Here is a 19,278-nt window from a genome sequence, read left to right as displayed (position 1 = left end):
CACTGAGCCAGCACCGTGCTGCATGCACTAACCACTGAGACAGCATGCAGCAGTGACACGTACCTGAGTTGTTGAAGGTGAGACTCACTTCTGCTTTTAATAATGGCACAAGTTTGTCAAGATCGGTTTTCTGAGATGGAGACAAACCACTTCCTAAAATGACCAGAGATCCTTCCCTGCATTGGACTGATTTCTGCTGTGGAGTAAAGAACATGAAAAACCACCGTTATAGTCACATGGCTTTTGGTATAATCTCCGCCAATCCAAAAATCATTCATGGTCAAATAATCTTGATGTTTTATACTTATAACTTACCGCAGGTTAAACCCCTCCCCACACATGCACGCTCAATTCAGCTAAGAGTGCATATGTTCTCAACAAGGAAAGTAGAATAAGCCACTACCAGAGCCTTCTAGCTGTGGCGCGTCTCGCTTTAGAACAAAGGATTATACATATTGAAATCCAGAAGTTATGGAATATCTGTCATTGGGGGAAGACAAGACCTGCATACCTATTAGATGGCTGTCCGAAGTATGGATGACATACTAACAAGAGTAAAGGAGGATCTCATAGATCAATAGTGCACATAGATAATAGTCTCTAATATATCTTCTCAGAGAAATCTGTTTTCTCCTCCTGGTCCGATCATTCATTTGCAATTCAAGTGTAAAATACGTATCTAGTGAAAACAGATTTACCAATTACTAGAGATAGGATAAGGCAGCTGGTGCCTTTAAAATGCTATGGAGGGAGAAAGAGCCACAGACTGACAGACTGCAAGATCTCCTGAAACAACAGTTCCAGTTCTTCTTAGATCTTTATGAGCACCAACTGTTATCTGCAATCTCAGTGACGGGAAAGTCTGTAATAGGCGATGTGCACACACTAAAGAGATGTTCTGCACCCACTCTGCACACAGTGGCAGAAAGTAGCATCAAACCCGGATGCGGTTTCGGTGCACAAAAATATGTTATCAATAAAGCTAGGTGAGGTTAAAAAAAAAAAAAAAAAAAAAAAAAAAAAAAAAATTCTGCACCAAATCTGCAGCGTGTGCACATAGCCTTAGAAAGAAGGGTAAAATATACATAGATAGACGGATAGACAGCTAATAGAAGGATAAATATATAATAGATAAATAGATCAAGAGATGTCAAAATTATATTTTATATATATATATATATATATATATATATATATATATATATATATATATATATATATATATATATATATATATGTGTGTGTGTGTGTGTGTGTGTATGTATGTATGTATATACACACACACACACATACATATATACATATATATATATATACATACACACACACATACATATATACATATATATATACATATATATATATATATATATATATATATATATATATATACTCATATACATATATATATGTATAATGTATACATACATACACACACACACACGTACATACGTACACACATACACTTCCTTGACTAACACTGGTGATTTTCTCTCACATTGCACTCGTGCGTTTTACACACCAGTGAGAGCAAGGTCTTAGGCTTTGTGCCCACGAGGACTTTTTGATGTCGAACATTTTTGTTGTGTGAAAAACACGGCGTCTAAGTCTACGTTCCCATGAGTTTTTGACGCTGCAGAACCTCTGCACCTTCGTTTACTTGTGGTGTTTTTTATTTTTTTTTTTAACACGGCTTTTTTTTTTCCTCTCTATTTGGCATCTCATCCTCTAAATAACACTGGTTTGTTTTTAAACCTTCCTGGTATTGACACCATTAGGGGCAGTCGTGCCCCTGTGGGCGTGCCATCATGCTAATGAATGTGCAGCGTCACAGGATGATCTCACTCACCTCTCCGCTGCCATCGCCGCCTGACGCTGGATTTCGGCTCAGTACGCATGACCCCGGAGTTTGGGTCATGCGCACTACTTCAGTTTGAAGCCAGGACACGTACACCGGCTTCATAGTGCGCACTGAGCCGAAATCCAGTGTCAAGCGGCGGAGAGGTGAGTGAGATCATCCACTGATACTGCACATTCATTAGCATGATAGTATGCCCACAAGGGTGTAATAACATGCTAATGAGGGGCGACTGGCCAGGGGAACTATTGCCCAGGAGACCAGTCCCCTCGCTCATTAGCATACGATATAAGATCTTTAGAAATACTTTTTCTATTAATCTCTTTATCTATGCTAGTGTATACAGGGATTAGCAATAGTCACCCAGAACTGCTCGTGGTTCTGGGTGTATATTGCACCCGACAGGTTCCCTTTAAAGTCGCACATTTCACTTTTAAAGTAGAAACCTTCTAAAAATCAAGTTTTTTTTTCCCTTGATAAAAAAAAAAAAAGTCTGAGAGCAGAAAAGTTTCCCTGACACTAGAGAGCGTCAGCCAGTACACTGTATTAGGTCTGTGAGATGGGGCCGGCCCCAGTACTTACTGTCGGGCCCGGACTGTGTAGCTGCTGTTTTGTCTGTGTTTGCAGCAAAGCCGACTTTATCTCTTCGGTTTCCGCATAGTCCACAGGCCGCAGACCGAATATATTACTGGTAAAACAAGCACAGATGGGTTTTAAGTAAATACAATATGTGACTGGATTCTTAACTAGGTACATTAGCGAGAATCAAGTTTTATTTCCCGTGTCTTGTTTCTCTGTAGATTGGACTCTGAACACACACATACAAAAATATAAGCCTTGGAATTGCAGGCAAGACAGCTGGACCGCGGGCGGACAAGCTGCCGAATAAAACACAAGTCACCGTCTCTCTCCTCTCACACCAATCTCTTCCGTTTGCTGGAAATACAAGAGGAACCAAAAACAGCCGTAGGAAGTAGTGATGAGTGAGCACTACCATGTTCAGGTGCTCAGTACTGGTAACTAGTGATGAGTGAGCACTACCATGCTCAGGTGCTCAGTACTGGTAACTAGTGATGAGTGAGCACTACCATGCTCAGGTGCTCGGTACTGGTAACTAGTGATGAGCGGGCACTACCATGCTCAGGTGCTCAGTACTGGTAACTAGTGATGAGTGAGCACTACCATGCTCAGGTGCTCGGTACTGGTAACTAGTGATGAGCGGGCACTACCATGCTCAGGTGCTCAGTACTGGTAACTAGTGATGAGCGAGCACTACCATGCTCAGGTGCTCAGTACTGGTAACTAGTGATGAGCGAGCACTACCATGCTCAGGTGCTCGGTACTCATACCTAGTGATGAGCGGGCACTACCATGCTCGGGTTCTCAGTACTGGTAACTAGTGATGAGCGAGCACTATCATGCTCAAGTGCTCAGTAATCGTAACTAGTGATGAGCGGGCACTACCATGCTCAGGTGCTCAGTACTCATAGCTAGTGATGAGCAAGCACTACCATGCTCGAGTGCTCGGTACTGGTAACTAGTGAGGAGTCAAAACTACCATGAACGGTACTCGTAACTAGCGAAGAGCGAGCAGTACCATGGTCCTATAGTCAGTACTGGTAACTAGTGATGAGCGAGCACTACCATGTTTGGGTGCTCGGTACTCATAACTACTGATGAGTGAACACTACCATGCCCAGGTGCTTGGTACTGGTAACTAGTGATGAGCGAGCACTATGATGTTTGGGTGCTCAGTACTTGTAACAACCAGCTGGATGATCGGCCTGGTCTGACTTGAGTAACAATTGTTTTATAATGGAAATCTATGGGAAACTCGAGCATGGAAGATCTTCAGGAAAAATGCTTAAGTTCTCCATTACCTTCCATTATACTGCCAAGCCCGTCCGAGTATCCAACTGCTCGTTACGAGTACATAGCAGGGCAGTGCTCACTTAGCACTAGTGAATATGCATACTCTTTAATAGCGGACACACGATTGGCCAGCCGAAGCAGTAAGCCACTGGCTAGGTGATCACATGTGCCCGCTGTTAAAGAGAATGAATATTCACTGCTCCCTACTCCCATAATCCCACCCACTTCAGTGCTAAGAGGAGGGAAGCATTAGGGGTGTGGGTTACGAGTACTGAGCACCCGAGCATGGTAGTGCTCGCTCATCACCAATAGAAAACCTTACGCTACACGTATCCATGAGACTAGTTAAAAGTTTACATCCCACCACAGAAATCTCATAAGATAAGTTCTGGATTTGCTTTTCCAAGTTTGGATTTATTTTCAAAAGTCCAAAAGGAAAATAGCAGCATGATATCTAATGCATAATCTCAACTCTCAGCAAAAATATATGGCTCCTAAAATAAAGTTTCTAAACTGTAAGCAGTGAATGGCTAAAATAGAATGTAAATCTAGCGTTAGGAGCATTGTTTGTGATAATATTGAAGCTGGCAGCAAGCAAAGGGTTACACTGCTTTGGTGGAACAGAACTTTTGGATCAGCTCTTTTCTGGGATGCCCTGATTAATTTTGCACTAATAGAAGCCCCCGGTTCTCTTGCATTAATAATGTGCTGGGAACTGGCACATTACAAATGCTCCAGATTAACGGATAATTGGTTCAGCCTCAGCGCGGCATCCTGGGAGTTCCAGCCCATTAAATACTGTCACGCTGCTCCGTTCTGGCATGCATCAAAGGGGCAGGTAGTTGGCCCTTCATAAAGCCAGCCACTTTCTCAGGTACAATCTGAGCCTGGTGACAAATGTATCTTAGCGTAATCACATCATCTATATGATCACATTGATGGCAGGAGTTTGTTACTCTACAGGCTATGAAAGAATATAAATATATACCGTAGATGCACACATTACTCCCAACAGTCTATTGAGACTTTTACATTTTGAAGAGAAGACACTTGATCCAATTTCACCTTTTGGTATATGGAAAAAGAAAGAAGAACACAGAAAGCTCTGGAGCCGCCAACAATATTGTGGGGGTAGAGACCCATCGATATGGATGGAGTAGGGGCCTCCCCCCGAACCACTCCATATATATTAAATTAATATATATATATTAATATATATAATATAATTTAATATATATATATATATATATATATATATATATATATATATATATATATATATATATATATATATTCAAGACAAAAAGAAAAATAAAACAGATTTGCATCGATTACATTTGCCAGACTTGTTACCGCTGAAGGACCTGCAGAGACCTAGCCACGTTGGTGCAGGTCCTGAAGGAAGTATGTGGAGCTGATCAGGGGGTTTAAGGACAATTAGTTAATGTTGGGATCTGTTATTATTTTGGGTTCTAAATGTATCTAGGAGATCTGTTTTTACTCAAGGCTGTTAAATGGGTTAATTTGTTTTTATTTATGGTTTCATGGGTCTTGAGTATGTCTATTTTTTATTTTTTTTAATTGTGGGTTGCAATGAACAATATATACACTATTTGGAGGTTAGCAGTGTTTGGGGGCATGGATGATATAAATGGCAGGCAGATAATTATAGAAAGAAACAAAGAGAAGAAAAAAAAAAAAAAAGTACATAGTGTATGAGTCCCAACAATCTGCAGTCTCAATAATGGATAAGGCAGATGCCCCCTATGGCATAAACATCAGCACAAGACTGTGTGCTAGGGCTTCATGGTGTGGGTTTCCATGATGGAGAAGCGACACGTACGCCTTACATCACCAAGTGTCTGTTGGGGACGTAGAAAGCAGCGAACTCTGGAAATATATTCTGCGGATTAACAAATCATACTTCAATATCTGGGATCTGATAGACAAGTCTAAGTTGGCGAATGCCAGGAGAACGTTGCCCGCTGACTATTGTGCCAACTGTGAAGTTTGGTGGAGGAGGGATAATGCTATGGGCTAGTTTTTTATGGACTAGCATCCTTTGTTCCAGTGAAGGTAAATGTGAATGTATACAACACATTTTGGACAATTGTAGCGCTTATCTTTGGGAGAACAATTTGGGAAAGGCCCTTTTCTGTTCCAGCAGGACTGCACCCAGTGCACATAGGGATGGTTGGGCACGTTTGGTGTGGAGCAACTGTACGGATGCACAATCCTGGACCTCAGCTGCACTGGGATGGGAGCCCGGCACTCTCATCCATCATTACCATCTGACCTTACGAATATTCTTCTGGATGAATGGGATAAAGATTCGCCGCACTCTCAAGGGTCTGGATGCAAATCAGTGAAGTTTATTTTTCAAAGTGGTTAATCACACAGGTGAGGACAAGTGCAATTGGAAAAGCGATGTACTTTGACGTTTTGACTTGAGAAGGTCTTGCTCACAGTATCGCTGGTTATGTTAGGAATTCATGTACAAAATAGGGGTATGCATATCATTGTCTGTTCTCATATATATTAGATGGGCACAGGGTCCTCAAAATGCTTGTAGCAGCTCATGTTTAGGAAGTCACCCACGCGGAGTCCACTGTAGTTCGGGGAAAGGAGGTGAGGAGACTCCTTATGCTTGCATGTTCTTGGCGCTGCCGTGCCTACTGTATGACTGATTGTGAGCAAGACCTTCTCAGGATGAAACGTCTAAGTACATTGCTTTTCCAACTGCACTTGTCCTCGCCTGTGTGATTATCCACTTTGTAAAATAAACATCACTGATTTGTATCCAAAGCCTTGAGAGCACGGTGAAACTTTATCCTATGCATCGGGAATGAGTGTCCCATTGACCAGCATCTCGATCCTAAGGGGTACTTTGCACGCTGCGACATCGCAAGCCGATTGTAGCGATGCCGAGCGCGATAGTCCCCGCCCCCGTCGCAGATGCAATCTCTTGTGATAGCTGCCGTAGCGAACATTATCGCTACGGCTTCACATGCACTTACCTGCCCTACGACGTCGCTCTGGCCGGCGACCTGCCTCCTTCCTATGGGGGCGGGTCGTGTGGCGTCACACGGCAGGCGGCCAATAGAAGTGGAGGGGCGGAGATGAGCGGGACGTAAACATCCCGCCCACCTCCTTCCTTCCTCATTGCAGGCGGGACGCAGGTAAGATGTTCCTCACTCCTGCGGTGTAACACACAGCGATGTGTGCTGCTGCAGGAACAACATCGTACCTGTCGCTGCAGCGAAATTATGGAAATGACCGACACTACACAGATCACCGATTTTCGACGCTTTTGCGATCGTTTATCGGTGCTTCTAGGCTTTACACATTGCGACGTCGTTACCGGCACCGGATGTGCGTCACTTTCAATGTGACCCCCGACGAGATTGCAGTAGCGATGTCGCAACGTGCAAAGTACCCCTAACACTGAGTGCGCAGCATTAGGATTTACTTCTGGCTGAATGGAGAAACATTTTCCCAGACATCTCCAACATTTTGGAGAAAAATAAGAAGAATGTAAGCGGTCTTAGCTGCAGGGATCAACTCAATATTATCCATGTATTTAGAAAGGTAGGTCATAAAAGCTCCTACAGGTGTAATGTGGAGGTGTCTCCGTAGTAATGAGAACCCATCAATACATAGAAAAGTTGTGATTTACAAAGATTTGGCACGCTCGTTAATTTTGTGCATGGGAACAAATAATGATTAGTTGTACGTGGAATCGTATGAAGACCACTTCTGAGTGTTGGACTGAGGCACACCTAGGTGCACAATACAGCAGTACATCTCCTTCCAGATTTTTAATTTTGCCTTGGCCTAAAAAAATTATACTGGCACAAAACAAACCTTTCTTCTCAATTTCAGAGAGAGAAAATGTGATGGATAAAGAGCTGAATCACAGGTCCTTAAACATGAAGTACTTAATGCAAAGCTCCAATTTGTCTGCAATAAGTAAATCCGGACACACACCTACCAGAATTTCATATCCCTAGAGAAAAGTGGAGAATGGAAACAGCTTTTGCTAATACTGGTCCTGCTGTGCATGAAAAGCAGGCAGGACAGGCCATTTCAGCTGAAGTGTTTATGAACAACTGTGAAATTGCAAAATGTGCAGATCTAATTTGTCAATGACTTGGCTGGCGGTGCCCCGGCCAGGGGGAGGCACAGGAATCCGAGACTGTACATGAAGAAAAGCCGCTATAAAAATATAAATTAGTTCTGTGCAGAAGATTAACTTAAGGGAAAAAAAAATTAACTAGACCAGCGGGGCAATTAATAGGTCCAATGGTCCAGATCACATTTTCCATTTGCAGTTTGCTATCTTGCCTACACAGGGGGAAAGCTTTGAATGGAGGGGAAGGCGGTGGAGCCGAGGAATCTTAGAGATTTCAGACTTGGCACCTTAAGAGGACACCTCCTTGTTTTTTAAGTGAAGATCTACGCAGACGTCTCTAGACATACCTTTTTATTAAGAAAGCTCAGAAAACACTAGCATTATAAAACCCTATTAAGCTCCAAATTGTAAGCTGCTGCAGAACAGATATTACGCGGTCAGATTTCCATCATTGTTGTAGGCTTCCTATGTGTCAAACTGCTGAGGATTGTGATCAAAATGTCAACATTTTTGTAGTTGTCACCAACAATATTACTAAATGATATAATCATTAAGATAAAAAGTATTTAAAAAAAGTCCGTGGGAGCAAAATGACTGTGCAAACCAAGCAAAGGCAATCAGTGCACTCTTGGTGTTAAACAGTTCAGAGCATCGTCCCACCTACCTGATTTACATCTATTTCCACCCTTTTATTTCTACTCTTAAGGCCGCTTTACACTTACGATATGCTAGCGATCTCGTTAGCGATGTGACACGCCCAGATCGTTGCTACAATTTGCCGAGATCGCTCATAGGTCGTTTTGTAGCGGTCACACGTACCCATCTCACAAACGACGTTACATCGTTCAGCGATATATTGTTTGACCAAGGCGGTCATGTGGACACAGTCATACAGCATTCCTCCCAAGGATTCCGGCAACGACAGGCGTATAATTGTCCATAGCATACACCCTGGCATGACACCAATCAGAGCGGAGGAGGTGTGGAGCATTGCTCGTAACGACACGCCCACGTCGCTGATGACGGACGCACTAACGATGTTGTTCGTCATTGGCAGGGTGTCAAACGTAGCAATATGTCTGCTGCGTTCCAAACGACATACAATATTTTGAAACTGAACGACGTGTCAACGATCAATGATTTTCATTATTTTTACGATCATTCGGAGTCGCTCGTAGGTGTCACACGCAACGACGTCGCTAACGACGACGGAAGTGCGTCACGAAAAACGTGACCCCGATGACATATCGTCAGATAAATCGTAGCGTGTAACGAGGCCTTAAGGGTATGTATACATGGTGCTTTTTTTTTTTTTTACGCAGTTTTGATGCATTTTTTTTTTTTTAGAAATCTGCACCAAAATCTGCATGCTTATCCTGAAGCCAGCAAAGTCTATGAGATCACTGAAGTGCTATGCACACCTTGCTTTTTTTTTTTTCCTTGCAGATTTGGTGCAGAAAAAAAAAATCTGCAGCTTGTCAATTGGTCGGCTGTTTTTTAGCCCTTCCAGTCAATGACTTAATTAAAAAAACGCACCAAAAATTCATCAGTTTTTCTGCTAGAAGGTGCAGATTTCAAGCAGGAAATTTCTGCACCAAATCAGCAACGTGACGGAATGGGGGGAAAAAAGTGCAAGAGGGTCCTATTCAATTACATGCAAAAATAATAAGGGAATGTGCTCACCTATTGGGTTGTGTATCACACAACCTGATTCAAAGCATGTAATCGGCTGCTGCAGAGTGCACGTGCTTAAACAAATCTGCAGCATGAGCACATACCCTCTAGCAGGAGCTTTAAATCAAGGGAGGCACTGATAAATCCAAAACATGTACATGGGAAGGTGCTCTGAATTGGTTGGTCACACCAAGGGTGCACCAAGCACCTGTGCTTTGTTTGAACTGTCATTTTGTGCTAACAGGGTGCCTTTCACCTTAACATTGGAAGCCCCCCCACCAATGTTAAATCTAACCAGCATTTTTTACATATAAAAGGACCATAATCCAGGTTAACCTAGTGAAGTGTCACAGCTTTACCTATCCTGTTATTTTAGGTGTTTTAACAACCTTCTCCCGCTGACCTTGCAGTCCTATTCAACGTAAATCCATTTCCTTTGAAATCATGGTCAGAAATGAGTAATTCCACAAAGCATTCGCTTTTCTGCAGGGTTTTATGGAAAGCTCTAATGGAGAAATTGAAAGGCCAAACTCTTCTCAAATCTAAAGCTCGACAACAAGGTATATGGATGACATGTCAAAGAATCTTAAAATGTGCGAATAGCTAGGAAAAAAAAGAAAATAAAAATGTATTTGATCAGGATGTTCTGAAAGAATTTAAGGTCAGTGGTGCGGAGATTTGACAACTCCAGCCGATCCACATAATTGTGTGCTAGGTCTACTGCTCCGGGAAAAGTCACTTTAGCTATGTATTGTATATAGAGTTACTTATGGAGTGCCTATAAAATATATTCTTATAACAGCTGCACGATTGGGTAGGAACAGAATTACCTGCAATTTGGATTATGTATGGGTCTATAGTTACAGAATTAAAAAGAGGATTTAAGGTTTTTTTGCATATGGTTTGGTTCAAAACTGATTCACCCCATAGAGTCTTGTTGGTGGCTTAGATTTATAGGGGAAGCACAAGCAGTTGATTGGTAAAAAAAAAAAAAAAAAAAAAAAAAAAAAAAAAAATAATATAGAAATAAAATAAAAAATGGACTTTGTAAGTTTTGGTCAGTGTGTCAGTTATTAAAATCCGTATTTTCTAGTAAATAATAATAAATATATATATATTCTATATACACACACACACACTATATATTTTTTTTTACAACTCGTTTACTTGAATGGGCGGCTGGCTACACAAAGAATTTTTTCAGAATGGTATCTAACCATGTGATGTGTGGAAAGAGGGCAGTCAGAGCCCGGCGAGGAGGGAGGGGCAGTCAGTGCCCGGCGAGGAGGGAGGGGCAGTCAGTGCCCGGCGAGGAGGGAGGGGCAGTCAGTGCCCGGCGAGGAGGGAGGGGCAGTCAGTGCTTGGTGTGGTGTACGTAGAAGGTCCTGTGCAGCCCAACTCCATCTAATAGTATGAGCACCACTAATAGGACAGAATGGTGCACTGCATGTGTCTGGAACTAGCTTAGAAGCATTATAGAAGCCTTATCTGTGTGCAGGTATCATACTAAGCAGCCATCCTACATAAATGGGCAACTGTGCACAATTTTACATGTTTCACATGTTAAAAATATGCAATTAATTGGCACACAGCAAAACTGTGCCAAATTTTGGTAAAACTGCATTTAGGTTTTAAAACGCACATTTCATCCATGGCTCAACCACTATGTGCACATATAACCTCTAGATTTTTTTTATAATAAGCCTTTTTTTCCTAGAAATAAGTCCAAAACTAAGGCCAAGGCTACATGGCAACATGTGTCACAAAGATCACAATCACAAGGTTACATTACAACATCGCATCTTATTTTGATGATTGGATATTGGTCACAACATCCTAACGTGACTGGATTTATGCACATGACAAAGCCATAAAAAACTTCAATACGTGTTGCAATATAAACCACATCTTTAAATGAAAGGTGTCAGCAGGTTTTTCCTCCATAATTTAAGGGAAGCATGAAGTAGGGGCTTAGACACAAATATCGGAGATGTGTCACTTATTGGGGCTGTGTGCGCTTTCAATACAATGAGTGTTTTATCAGCAGGAGATGATGACTGCCGGGACTTGGTTCTGTGTTACACCTGGTCCAACCTTGTCCCATGCTCTAATTATGCGGTCACGGTCTATATACTATGTTCTCAGAAATCTGCTGTGTTGGCAAGGTTAGCTTTCTGAGTTCTGCTGCCTCTAACAACTTTGATTGTGGTACAACTACTGTACCCAGTAAACGAAGTGATACATCGTTGGAATCAGTGTCTCTTTCTCTACATTATGCTGCTTGCTAATGAGGAAGAAAACATCTGCTAACAGATCCTCCTTAAAATAGTCAAGGGCCAGAGACTTGCTGTTTGGTGACCATGCTCGCATAGTGCGCCATATAGCTTGGTGTGGTGTATGAAGAAGGTTCGTAGACCATGCTCGCATAGTGCGCCATATAGCTTGGTGTTGTGTATGAAGAAGGTTCATAAACCATGCTCGCATAGAGCGCCATATAGCTTGGTGTGGTGTATGAAGAAGGTTCGTAGACCATGCTCGCATAGAGCGCCATATAGCTTGGTGTGGTGTACGTAGACCATGCCTACATAGAGCGCCATATAGCTTGGTGTGGTGTACGTAGACCATGCCTACATAGAGCGCCATATAGCTTGGTGTGGTGTACGTAGACCATGCCTACATAGAACGCCATGTAGCTTGGTTTGGTGTACGTAGACCATGTTTGCATAGAGCGCCATATAGCTTGATGTGGTGTCTTTAGACCGTGCTTGCATAGAGTGCCATATAGCTTGGTTTGGTGTACGTAGACTATGCTCACATACAACGCCATATAGCTTGGTTTGGTGTACGTAGACCATGCCCGCATAGAGTGCCATATAGCTTGGCGTGTTGTATATAGACCATGCTCGCATAGAGCGCCATATAGCTTGGTGTTGTGTACGTAGAAAGTATATAGACTAGGCTCACAGAGCGCTATATATTGCGAAGCTTAACTACCATTTAGCAAGAGATTTTCACCGGAAATGATTTCTGAGCTACGAACCTGCATGAGAAATAGAGGCTTCATGTATAACACAAGAGAAACTGATAATTGAGAAGTGTAAAAAAAGGGAAGATGAAGAGACAAAATAATAATCATGTGTTCCAAAGTGTAGAAAACGTGCGGCTCTGCACTCAATCCTACTGGTTCCTTCCTTATTCCCATGGGTTTTATTATTGCTTAATCCACATTTCCATTTTACAAACCCTCCTTCGCTCACATATGGTGCTTACATTTAATGCATCATACATTGTTACTGATGTGCACAGCAGAAAAAAAAAAAAATACTACAAATTTCTCGAGACAAAAATCACAAAATGGATCAGTGCTGTCGCTTCAGTTACATTAGCTTCTACCATTCTAGATCATTAAGTAATAAAAAAAAAAAAAAAGGTAAAAATTAAAATTTTAAGCCCAATTTCTTTACAAAACAAGGAAACAAAGGGAGATAAAGCACGAGCAGTAGGATACAGGCAGGCAGTCACACTGCAGTAGAGTCTGCAGCAGCCAAGTGCCCGCACACCAGCTGCATACCTAAGCAGCAGCGCACATCCTCCAGCAGCACAGGGCACACCGGGCGACCGGGGACGTGAAATGACACTGTGCTCCGGAATACGTGCCTGCTCATCTCCTTGATAATGAGAATGTGCCCCCCCCCCCCCCCCCCACATTAGCAATGGAAATCAATCATTCTCTTGATAAAGACAACATTGCAGGTATTGGTAACCAAATCCACAGCGCTACTCTCCATATCCTGCAATGTGATCACTACTATTATCACCTCTATCAGGAATCAGCTTCTGACAATTTTGTGTTTGTGTTACATCAATTAAATGGGAGAAATAAAGTAATACGTGAAATACCATTGGGATTTGAAGACTCAAAAAAACTTCAAAAGAAACAATAATCCTTTTCTTAGGTAACCCACTTAAGCGTTTTGTATTTCTCCGCTCCATCATCTTGCCGCAGAGACAAGCCTTCTTTTCAAGAGACAATTATGGTAAGAAACTAATGATTAAATCAATTTTTGTTCGGCTGCACTGTAAAAGTATGGAACAATTATGAATGCTTTCACGTCTTTTGACAGTTTTAAAAACAGGTTTTCTGATATAATTGCACAGAATGAAGTCTAATTACCGTATTTTTCGCTTTATAAGACGCACCGGAATATAAGACGCACCCCAAACTTAGACATAAAAAAAGGTAAAAAAAAGAAAAATGGGGTCCGTCTTATACTCCGATGTTCTCTTACCGGAGGGGGGCAGCAGTGGTGGTGAAGCGGGGTCACAGGAGGCACAGGTTGTGCTGGCAGGCGCGGCAGGTCAGTGGCAGCGGGGTCCGTGGTTGCAGGTGCCGTGGCGTCCGTGGTTGCAGGCGCGGTGGTGTCCGCGGTGGCAGGATCCGTGGGGTCCGTGGTGGCGGCAGCAGCCGTGGCATGAGAGCCGTGCAGCAGGCCGGTGCAGTGAGTGTCCGCGGTCCCGGTTCAGTGGTGGCAGCGGCGGCGGCGGCGGCTCAGTGGTGGGAGCGGCGGCAACTGCTCAGTGGTGGCAGCGGCAGGGACTGCTCAGTGGTGGCGTGTGTCCGCGGTCCCGGTTCAGTGGTGGCAGCGGCGGCGGCGGCGGCTCAGTGGTGGGAGCGGCGGCGACGGCTCAGTGGTGGAGTGTGTCCGCGGTCCCGATTCAAGTAATGGCGCCCGGAGCGACGCATGCGCAGATGGAGCTCTCATCCAAGGGCTCCATCTGCGCACGCGCTGACTCCCGGAGCAGCGCGTGCGCAGATGGAGCTCTCATCCAAGAGCTCCACCGGCGCCATCATTTGAAAGTGGGACCGCGGACAACTGGTAAGCTGCACAGCCGCCCGCCCCGCATGCACAGAGTGGCAGCCAGCAGGCTGCCCGCCCACTCTGCGTACAAGCCGCCGGGTACCTGTGCTTGCGTGCGGTGGCAGCCGGGTACCCATGGCTGTGTGCGGGCGGCAGATGGGTGACTGTGTGAGGGCGGCAGCCGGGTACCTGCACGGTCACCCGACTGCCGCTCGCACACAGCACCCGGCTGCCGCCCGCACACAGCCATGGGTACCCGTCTGCCACCGCATGCAAGCACAGGTACCTGGCTGCCGACCCCACACAGCACCCGCTGCCGCCCGCACACAGCCACGGGTACCCGGCTGCCGCTGCATGCAAGTACAGGTACCCGGCCGCTTGCATGCAGCCACAGGCACCCGCCCGATCGCTTCAGACAGGACCCCCCCCCCCCCCCGCTACCGCTTTATAAGACGCACCCCCCATTTTCCTCCCAAAATTTGGGGAGGAAAAGTGCGTCTTATAAAGCGAAAAATACGGTATATGATAAGTATGGTGTCTTTAGTTACACGGGAATCTTACAAGCTGTGAAAACTAGATCAATGCTACCTACTACAGAAGTGACGATGCCACACTGCAGAAATCAGTGCATGCAGCAATACCTACACCGCGTCTTGTACAGCTCCGTGCTGGAGAAGCAGCCGGACGATGGAGATGTGGCCATTTCTTACAGCGTCGTGAAGAGGCGAGTCGTTCTGGTATCCGGTTGTATTCACCAGGGCCTGGTGTCGGAGCAGCAACTCTACCACATCTGTGTGCCCGTGATTACAAGCTTCATGCTATAAAAATGTAAAAAAACCCCACATTCTTAAAATATGTAAACACACACACGCACACACACACGCACACACACACACTCACAATGTTCTTGCTGCACTAAGGCAAGCTTAAAGTCAGCGGAATTCTGCCGCAATGCCGTATCCGGTAGAGATTAATTTCACTTCAATGCATTTCCTATGGACTCGCGGCAAGTTCTGGTCACACGCGGTTGCGTGTGTCATACACAACCGCATGTGACCGGAACTTACCGTGAGTCCATAGGAAATGCATTGAAGTGAAAGGCATTTACCGCTGATGTGAAGCCCGCCTAAGAGCGATACATCCGCAGTACAAGGTTACGTGCCCTAATTTTGTAGATCAGGGGTCCCCAACCAGTGGCTCGGGAGCTATACGTAGCTCTGTGATTTGTGGATCGCGGCTGTCTGCCAGCTAGGTGCATAAGTATCAGGTCTGACAAACTGCTATGAAGATCAGGTCTCCAGATGGTGGCTTTAGTACGTAGCCCCACATAAATGAGCAGATCTGAATGGGGGTAAGGTAGGAATCCCTGGATCTTAGTATACTATCTTGGCGTGATTTCTGTAGAAAAGCTTTGGCTGTCATTATACCGGTAATGTGGGCTCTGGGTGTCACTACTATGAGAAGCAAAAGCTAAATGTGGCTCATGACCCTCTTAGGGCTGAATGCGGTTCACAACAGTCTTTGGCTGAGACCGCACTTTGTGTTCCTACTTGCAGCTCTAAACGCACGTTTTTGGCTTAATTGATTTGACCAAAGTTGCCTTTTTCAGAACTTTAGCGCTGAAAACGCATGCGTATTTACAGCGTTTAAGATGTGTTTTCAGCGCTCTTTACATGCTTTTTCACCTGCGTTTTGACACATGCGTTTTGAACATCAAGACACTGGTAAATAAAGATTAAACCGTCAAACATAATGAAAAAAGAGAAAAAAAAAAAAAAGGATCATATCTATATTAATGGAAAAATAATGAAAATAGATATATTTCATTAAATTATAGCGGTAATATACATTTTATCGCTAAAATAGCAATAAATGCATATTTTTCTTAAATTTAATTGTTGGATTAAGTGTGTGTGTAAAGGGACATATCAAATCATTATTTTGGTAGTCCAAACTGCATGTTTTCTGCACTGAAAAAGCAGGTAAAACACAGGAATTTGAAGTAATCTTGGTTTTTGCCATTTCTCATTGACTTCAATGTTACCAAAACGCACCCAAAATGGCAAAAACAATTGACATGCTGCTTCTTTGAATGCATAATTTTTGCCACAAAATATGCAAATTAAACGCAGCGTTTAGAAACGCAAAGTGGTGTCTAGAAATCCCCATTTTCCATAGACTTTGCTGTGAAATCAAAACGCATGTCTTTTGGCATGAAAAAGATGTTTCTCAAAACGGACCTAAAAAGCACCTAAAACGCAGGTGGAAACGGAAAGTGCGGTCTCAGCCTTTCAGAACTGGATGTAGCTCTCAAGGTCAGAAAGGTTGGGACCTCTGTTGTAGATCATCAGATTTCTAAAACATTTTGCTTGAGGAATAAATTCTAGTGTTTTGAAATAACGTTTCCTATTTGAAAGCGGTCATTTGAGATTAGCTCTTATGGGGCGGACTGGATCATGCATGGTGGTTGGGCCCCTTCATTTTATCTCTTCCCAACCTTCAGTTTATCTTAATGGACTTTTTGTCTTTTTTCAACTATGTAACTATATAATTATACAAAAACACAAGCAAAAGAATAAAAGCAGCACTCTAAACATGGAATATATTACATTTGAACTGCATAAATGCTATATGGAATATACTTTAGAAAAATGAAGGTTATTAATGCACAAATTGGCCAATTCATGTGAGCCCATCTACCGTGGCAAGGTGACCAATATAACTATATATGGTCACTAGATATCCAGCCTTGATCTCCTTCTCCTATACTCGGTTATTGTAGACAATATTTTATGGAGAATAAGCACAATCCCATGGAAGGATAAGGTAGGTGCTCATGGATAACCCCATTCTTTGCTGAAAGGTCACTGCATTCTCAATACATCCCAAGGTGAACAACATATTTAAAAAAGGGGTGTCATTTACTCGGATTGCACCCTCTCAAACACTATTACTCCCCTGTAAACTAATGACCTATATACTGCGCACCGGTGCCAATCCAGCGAGTTCGGCACCTGCTTTCCCCGGCCTTGCGTGTCGTTAGGGTATGTAACCCATCAGAGGCCACTTAACTCACTTCTTTCGGACGTAATGGACATCCCCCGGAGGTCAGACAGCAGCAGCTCTCACTTCTTCCGGCAAGATTATACAGAGCTCAATAATAGGGAGGACTATCTGGCAGAAGGTTTACTATTTCTCTAAGGATAATCTCCTTCTGACAAACAGGTGATGTTATCCAAACTACAGTAAGCAGCCCAGTAAAGCTGGGGTCACACTAAACGACAGCGACAACGACGTCGCTGTTACGTCACCATTTTCTGTGACGTAGCAGCGACCTTGTAAGTCGCTGTTATGATCGCTGCTTAGCTGTCAAACACAGCAGCCGAAGCAGCGATCATAACGACACGCGTCGCTGTTCTGCAACATGTGCAGAGAGCAGGGAGCCGCGCACACTGAGCGCTGGCTCCCTGCTCTCCTAGCTACAGTACACATCGGGTTAATTACACGATGTGTACTGCAGCTACATGTGCAGAGAGCAGGAGCCGGCACCGTGAGAGCGGCGGAGGCTGGTAACGAAGGTAAATATCGGGTAACCACCTTGGTTACCCGATGTTTACCTTGGTTACAGCTTACCGCAGCTGCCAGATGCCGGCTCCTGCTCCCTTCATTTCGTCGCTCTCTCGCTGTCACACACAGCGATCTGTGCGTCACAGCGGGAGAGCGACGACCAAAAAATGAAGCTGGACATTCAGCAACGAGCGGCGACCTCACAGCAGGGGCCAGCTCGTTGCTGGATGTCACACACAGCGACGGGACGTCGCTGCAACGTCACAGAAAATGGTGACGTAGCAGCGACGTCGTTGTCGTTGTGTGTGACACCACCTTAAGTAACACATCCCGGTAATCCAATGTAATGTAATCTACTTTGCGCTGAGCTCAGATTTGTTGGCAAAAACGTGGTGACAAATTCCCTTGGAGGAATTCTAATGATAAAATGAGATAAAGGTGTAAAACATACCAAAGGCGTCCATCCAGCGTGGTCTTTGACATTGGGGTTAGCTCCACTCTTCAGAAGGTCCATCACGGCCTGCAGGTCTCCCTGTGTGCAGTATGCAAAAAGTTCAATTAATTTTCCAAAAACAACTTCAATATTTAGCAGCATACATGCAGCACAAATGCACTAAACTTTGTTCCCCCAGACAATACATAAAGAACAGATATTCTCAATTCTACGAGGAAAGGTGCCGTCATTATTACAAGTGTAAAGATGTTTTCTGTGCAGCTGCCAAAGCACAAATATCCTGACTGCGGAGTCACACGCTGGAGCACTTTACAGATGTAATGAATATGGTGCAATGAAAAAGACATTTCTTTTCAGTGGATTTGGGACCTATAGTCAACAGCTCAGCACCGGAATGATACAAGCCTCTCCGGGGTGGACTCTGACGGAACAACAGAGGCTGCACAATCACCAACGTAACAAAAAGAATAACAAAAACAACTTGATGGGCAAAGCATGGACAATAAAACTGGTGGGCAGTCGTATAAAAACGGCATTGTAGTGTGCCGATGGTACGTACGGTCAGCTTAGGAGTGACAGGATACGCGAAGACCTGCAGGCTGAAAAAATACTGTGCATATACAAGAAACCCAATATAGCACACTGCCCCTCTCTGCCAGTGCTATAGGGATTGCATGATATGGATTCTAATATAAGGCTGTGGTTTAAAATACACACGAAAACAACCTCACATGAAAGACCGACTGACAATCACATCAGTAACCTAATGTGTACAGCCGAAGTATATTCTTTCCCACAATGAGTTTTTAAAGTTTCTTTCTTTTGCATGCATTATTATTGGCTTTTGTCTCTTTTTTTTGGG

General features: G+C 43.8%; 1 protein-coding gene across 2 annotated transcripts in view; it reads right to left on the bottom strand.

Moving 5' to 3' along the window:
- BARD1 (BRCA1 associated RING domain 1) overlaps positions 1 to 19,278 on the bottom strand; it is a 74,284-nt gene that overhangs the window by 7,278 nt on the left and 47,728 nt on the right. The window contains exons 5-8 of one of the 2 annotated variants that reach the window (XM_075318947.1): positions 18,414 to 18,494; positions 15,041 to 15,213; positions 2,441 to 2,546; positions 64 to 196 (exon numbers count right to left, since the gene is read on the bottom strand). In XM_075318947.1, the coding sequence (XP_075175062.1) occupies positions 64 to 196; positions 2,441 to 2,546; positions 15,041 to 15,213; positions 18,414 to 18,494 (493 nt within the window). The remainder of the gene's footprint in view (positions 1 to 63; positions 197 to 2,440; positions 2,547 to 15,040; positions 15,214 to 18,413; positions 18,495 to 19,278) is intronic. The other variant, XM_075318948.1, reaches the window with a different exon arrangement.

This window comes from Anomaloglossus baeobatrachus, chromosome 7 (genome assembly GCF_048569485.1).
Source record: "Anomaloglossus baeobatrachus isolate aAnoBae1 chromosome 7, aAnoBae1.hap1, whole genome shotgun sequence".
NCBI lineage: Eukaryota > Metazoa > Chordata > Amphibia > Anura > Aromobatidae > Anomaloglossus > Anomaloglossus baeobatrachus.
The sequence above is the reverse complement of the archived record's forward strand: the minus strand, read 5'-3'. Positions and strand labels throughout refer to the sequence as shown.